The 5,898-nt window shown below is 34.8% G+C and overlaps 2 protein-coding genes across 3 annotated transcripts in view; both read left to right on the forward strand.

Moving 5' to 3' along the window:
• LOC107716519 (adhesion G protein-coupled receptor L4-like) overlaps window positions 1-5,898 on the forward strand; it is a 27,358-nt gene that overhangs the window by 20,763 nt on the left and 697 nt on the right. The window contains exons 11-13 of the mRNA XM_016522997.1: window positions 5,285-5,401; window positions 5,513-5,691; window positions 5,802-5,848. Coding sequence (XP_016378483.1) covers window positions 5,285-5,401; window positions 5,513-5,691; window positions 5,802-5,848 — 343 coding nt within the window. The remainder of the gene's footprint in view (window positions 1-5,284; window positions 5,402-5,512; window positions 5,692-5,801; window positions 5,849-5,898) is intronic.
• LOC107716520 (adhesion G protein-coupled receptor E3-like) lies at window positions 14-2,341 on the forward strand. 2 transcript variants are annotated; one of them, XR_001637220.1, is made up of 5 exons: window positions 14-185; window positions 284-442; window positions 552-712; window positions 1,350-1,933; window positions 2,006-2,341. XR_001637220.1 is itself a non-coding variant. In XM_016522999.1 (4 exons), the coding sequence occupies exons 1-4, from the start codon at window positions 24-26 to the stop codon at window positions 1,447-1,449; spliced, it is 582 nt and encodes a 193-aa protein (XP_016378485.1). In that variant the 5' UTR covers window positions 14-23; the 3' UTR covers window positions 1,450-2,341. The 2 variants fall into 2 exon arrangements, 1 of the variants encoding a protein (XP_016378485.1); XM_016522999.1 differs by having other exon boundaries at window positions 1,350-2,341.

Here is a 5,898-nt window from a genome sequence, read left to right on the forward strand (position 1 = left end):
CAGGATCAGCTGCTGTGGCTTTCATGAGCTACAACACGATGGAGAATCTACTGAAGCCAGACTTCTTCAACACATCAAACAACACGATTAAAACCATGATGTCCACTGTGATCTCAGCTACTCTTCCCAAAACCACCAACACTAAACTCACCAAACCAGTCAACTTCACCCTGAAACACATCAGAGTGAGAGACTGAAATGTGTTTTTGTCAAACCTGAGAACTGACGAACATCTGGAAACATCTAATATTCAGTGTTTTATTATTTTCTTCTTCTTTTGCAGGAGTTTGATCCAAACGGTTCTCTGTCCTGTGTGTACTGGAATATCAGCGAGTGGATTGTAGATGGTTGTTCTGTTTTAAAGACCAACAGCAGCTACACCGTGTGTTCCTGTGATCATCTGTCCACATTCGCTCTTGTGCAAATCAGTCGCCCACCAGAGGTATGAAAGAGAACGTCAAACCTCCTCAAAAAAATCTGAAGCACTGAATGCACTAGCATAATTCAAATTCAGTCTACAGTAGATGATCAACTCTGACATGTTTTCTCAGAGCGACTCACAGCTGGAGCTGTTGACTTTGGTGTGTGTGATCGTGGGACTGGTGTTCTTCAGTTTGGCCCTGTTGGCTTTTGTCCTTTATAAATGGAGTCCTGTGCGTGATTGGATACATGGTTCCGTTGTGCTGGTTCCTAAAGGCTACAACAGGGAAGAGTGAGTTTTTGTTGTTGTTGTTTATTTGTTTAGAAGGAAATAAAACAGCTCGGGGCTTATGTTACATTTCTGCTATCTGATAAAATTACAGTGTAATGTACCAATTAAAAAAAGTCACCTCCTGTAATACTATTTCTACTAGGCTATTTATGGTTTTTGGTTGCTCCTGGATTCTGAGTTTCTTCACTAATGGCATTCATGTGCTGGAGATCCTCTTCCTGATCTTAAACTCTAATTTTTCCTGATTCATTGTGTTGTCAACAATGAGGTCAGACATTTATTCAGTTTACCACCGTATTCCATGAGAAATCCAGACATGTGGTCCTGAGTTCCTGTTCTTATTTTGGTAATCTGTGACTTTTAGAGAAGAATTTCAGAGGCAGTCTGTTACTTTTCCATTTGATGACAGAATGTTCAAATTATACAACACTTTTTAAACTCCAACTGTCAAAAATTAAAATTTAATCGGACACAGATCTGTTGATCTGCTGTCTGTCTGACTGTTTGTCTGCATAACATCCTTTTAAACTCCAAACTTTTAAAACTACTTTAAACTTTTAGGCCCGGCTTTGTCAAGCCAACATTAGAATTTAAAATCTTGATCTCATGAAGTCACTCTTGTCTCATTCTTGTCCAGGTTACGCTGCAGTACACAAAGTGCTTCAGATGTCTCTGCTGTGGACTCAACAAAATCAAAAGTGTCTCAAAAAACACTGAAGACCACAACATCATTTTAAACCTAGAATGCATGAACCAAAAAAGAAAAAAGAAAAAAAATGCATAAAGGGGGTGAAAATGGCCCATATTGGAATAAAAAAGGTGTCCTATTAATGAAATAATTAAAATAATTGATGATACGCAAGTATTTTAATATAGCAAACATGTTTATTAGTCCACTTTTCTATTTGCATTACAAAAGATTACATTTATTCTTTTTAAAATGCTCTTGTACCTTTTTCTACAACTCCAAACTAATTTAGATCTACTGTATATTCCCGACTGAACCTTCACTCCCCACATTTCTCACAGACCATGTAAAAATGATCAGGCAGAGTCAGAAAATTTCACATCAGATTTGCACCTTTCTAAGCATATCTTTTGGGCAGAGTTTGAACCTCTTCCTTTGTTTGGGCCTTCAGCTGTCCTTTGCTGTGGCCTTTATCCTTTATCCCCTTTATGCATTCAAGGGTTCAGGAAATAGAAAGTACCATTATTATACAGGTGATTTTATATAACAGAATCAATGTTTTTGGATGTTAAATGTCATAATGCCAATTCACATTGCAATGACAGACGCAGACCGTGATGTGGACAATCACCAGATTACAGTACCTCACTCCTCAGACGTTCCATGACCCGACAAACATTTGATTCAGCATGTTCAGTCGGCAAAAACAAGAACCGACCAACATCAACAGATGCCGACAGGAGTAACACACTGATCAGACAATTCCAATTAACATTTCTGTTGCCATCTGTTGGTTCAGTGTAAATTGGCATATAGTATCAGCTTCTTTCTGCAAATGATATTAAAATATGATATACAAGTTTCTTAATATCACGGCTGCCGATACTACTGATGTAAAATAAGTAACTCTATTTTAATTGCACTCAAGATTTTTTTGGTGGAGGGCAAAAATATTTTTAGTTTCTTTGTAAATTTTAGTTTTTGTTACTTAATATCACAGCTGAATAAGGAATTAATACTAGTTAAAAAAATAAAAATACAACTGTTAAACTACAATTATATATAATTCTAACTGCTTTAATTTGTTTAAAGAAATAATATTTTTTATTTTGTCAAGCTCAGACAACTGTTCATTAGATGACTGTTCCTCTGTAAAAACATGTTATGCGAGTGTCTTATTTTATTGCTGTAATACTATTGATGTAAACCTCATAATCTATTTTATTTAGTCTTTTTTTTTTTAACATGTAGGATTTTCTTGGTGGAGGGAAAAAAGCTTTTTTTTTTACAGATTCCTCAGAATAATCAAACTTAAATGATTTCAAGTAAATGTTGCCAAATGGAAAACCTAAAAACTATTTCATGTATGCATGGTAAAGGGAAATTAATTAACATTGTATGGCATCATCGTTTTTTAGTTGCAAAGTTATGAATTTGTAAATCTTGCACAATTAAATTTTTCTTTATTGAGCTCAGAAAGCTGACTGTTTCTTCTGTAAGGAAAAGGTTTACAGTATATTACTTTATTTATATGCCTCATACAACATATAAATATATTTTTCAGGATGGAGGGCCACAGGTCTTATGGGTTTTGTTATATACAGTACATTTAAAACTAAACTCTTAAAATAACTAAAAGAACAGCCGATGTCACAATTAAAGTGAATCTTTATTGTCATGTGTCTTGAGTTTTTTTTTTTTTAATGACTAGATTTTCCTGTATTATTTTAATGCATTTTTGTTACAAATATCTCAATAAACAAAATAATAAATGATAATAATAACTGTATTTGTAAACATGTCTTTTCCCCCATGTCCACAAATGAAAAAAGCTCCATAACAGACTGACCCTGATTTCAGAGGAATACCTCAGTTTGAAATCATGCCATCTTCCACAGCATTTCTGTATTTAAACATAGATAACCCTTAGAACTGTATGTGTACATTTTCTGTTATTTTTTACAACATTAGTCAATAAACAGTGTTTGAGGGATGGATGAGACTCGAAATGTCCATTTTATTGAGGAAGTTAAGAGGGGAATGTTGGGAAGCTGAGAGAAAAAAAAAACAAAAACTAGTGATCAATTTCTACCAAGAAATTTGTCCTCTGAACTGGTTTGTGGATAAAGAGAAATACACTTGACTGTCAAATGTGACGACAGCTTCCACCTTTCATAAAAATAAGTATTTTTCTTGTCTTTAAATATTGGTTCTTATTTCCTCAAAAACATTTATAATTGATTTGCGGTCAGATGTAGGGTTGGGAATCAAAAATCGAATCAAATCCTGAAATTGGATACTTAAGGTCAGAAATCTTATATAGATTCCTGTGTGCACATTTTAATATGATTTCAAACCAGTGCCAGTATTAGACTTCTGGCGGCCCTAAGCAAAACTTTGTCCGGGGGACCTTGTCAGTGTGTTCAAAAAGTTCCAAAATGACGCATGACCCCTTAATCTGTTCTTTCAGATCAGTTTAACTGTCAACAAACAGTAATAAAAAAGAAGAATTTGCAAACAATATGACAAATACAATAGCAAAAGATGCAAATGAAATAATGTTGCCTACTATACAGAAATTAAATAATTGAATAGTCGAATGTAAATCAAAAATAAAACACGTAGTCTGTGCATAGTCTTTACTGCATTAATTAAATATACATTGATTCTTATCAAAGATACTAAAGTTATTCAGAGAAGAGCAGTTAATGATTCTCTCATTTTCTTAATGACAGAGACAGCAGTAGGTTTATTAGGCTGCTGTCACTCTTATTTACCATATAAAGCTCGACTGTGATTTCAGAGTCAGACCTTTGGAGGATGTTTTCAAAATCTTCTTGAGCAGATCGAGAACATCACACTGCTTCCTTTGAATGTAAGTCCTCAGGAGAAAAATTATAAAATAATCAAATCGGTGTTATATTATCGGTCAATAATTGATGTGGCAGTATGGGCTCTGTTGATATTTCTTTGTGCAATAACTGTATTTTTTCTAATTAATAAATTAGACTGTGAAAAACATTTTGAATATGGTCTTCAACACTTCAGAGAAGATTTTAGAGTCATCTTCATCAGAAAACCCAACTGAACTAGCCTCCTATGGAAACCGTGTGTTAAAAACTAGTGAGAAACTCATTTCTACATTAGTGAAGCCGACAGACACAAGTGACAGAGTCAGTTTTACTCTTGCTGCTGTAGGTAAGTGAAGACATAATTATTATTGATAATGAAACTCAGATTATATATGATGTCCGTGACTTTATTTAGTCTAGAGAGCAGCGGTGGGACAGACAGCAGCAAATGCAGCTACAGTAATTGAATTGAATTGAATTTAATTTAATTGTGTAGAGTTATAAACTTTTATGAGAGAGCAGAAATCCTGTCATGTGGACAAGGACAGGTTGTGTCTTAAAGAAAAAAAAAAGAAAAAAAATGCAACATTTAACACAGGTTAACTTACAGTGAAAAGTTCATGGCACAATATGTTGGTGAATATTTGCTGCCTTGAGCATTAAACAATCAACAATAAAATAAAAACAAAAAATCAGTGCAGTTTATGGTGGTAATCAGTTACAGTGTTGGATTTTAAGGACATTTCGCACATTTGAGATTTGCCGCACTTGAGTACTTCAGTGTACAGTATACTGATATCTGATCTTTGACCACAGATGACCTAATAGTTAATAGCCCTTTCATTTACATCTATGCAGTTAGCAGATTAAAATTTGACATGAAGGGTTTAAACTACATCAGAGAAATTACAACAATAGTCAATAGTCATTTTCTTTGTCTTGTGTGCAAATTGAATGATTGAATTGGACTTTCATAAAAAGAGACAAACATAAATTACTATAGCACATAACTGCTTGTTTGTGTTTAATCAGAGGGTCAAGTCTTCATGGTTGGACCACAGGTCACCTTCGATAAAATCCCTCGACTTGACACGACAAATTCTTCTGTGGACATCGATCTCATTGGGATCGCCAGGAACAACAATGGAAGTATGTCAAATGTTTAAAAAAATCATAGAGACGTCATACCATTACCACTAAACCACATTCATTGCTGTATTTACATAGTGTTTTATGTAAGTTTCTGTTTCTGTCACACAGGATCAGCTGCAGTGGCTTTCATGAGCTACAACACGATGGAGAATCTACTGAAGCCAGACTTCTTCAACACATCAAACACGATTAAAACCATGATGTCCACTGTGATCTCAGCTACTCTTCCCAAAACCACCAACACTAAACTCACCAAACCAGTCAACTTCACCCTGAAACACATCAGAGTGAGAGACGGAAATGTATTTGTCCAACCTGAGAACTGATGAACATCTGGAAACATCTGAACATGTTTAATGTTCTAATATTTCCTGCATCTTTGTTCTTCTTCTTCCAGGAGTTTGATCCCAGTGGTTCTCTGTCCTGTGTGTACTGGAATAGCGAGCCCGGTCTCATGAAAATGCATATAAATAGTACGCCAAATAAAAACGAAA

The sequence above is a fragment of the Sinocyclocheilus rhinocerous genome, unplaced genomic scaffold, assembly GCF_001515625.1.
Source record: "Sinocyclocheilus rhinocerous isolate Xijiao unplaced genomic scaffold, SAMN03320098_v1.1 scaffold11039, whole genome shotgun sequence".
NCBI classification, from domain to species: Eukaryota; Metazoa; Chordata; class Actinopteri; order Cypriniformes; family Cyprinidae; genus Sinocyclocheilus; species Sinocyclocheilus rhinocerous.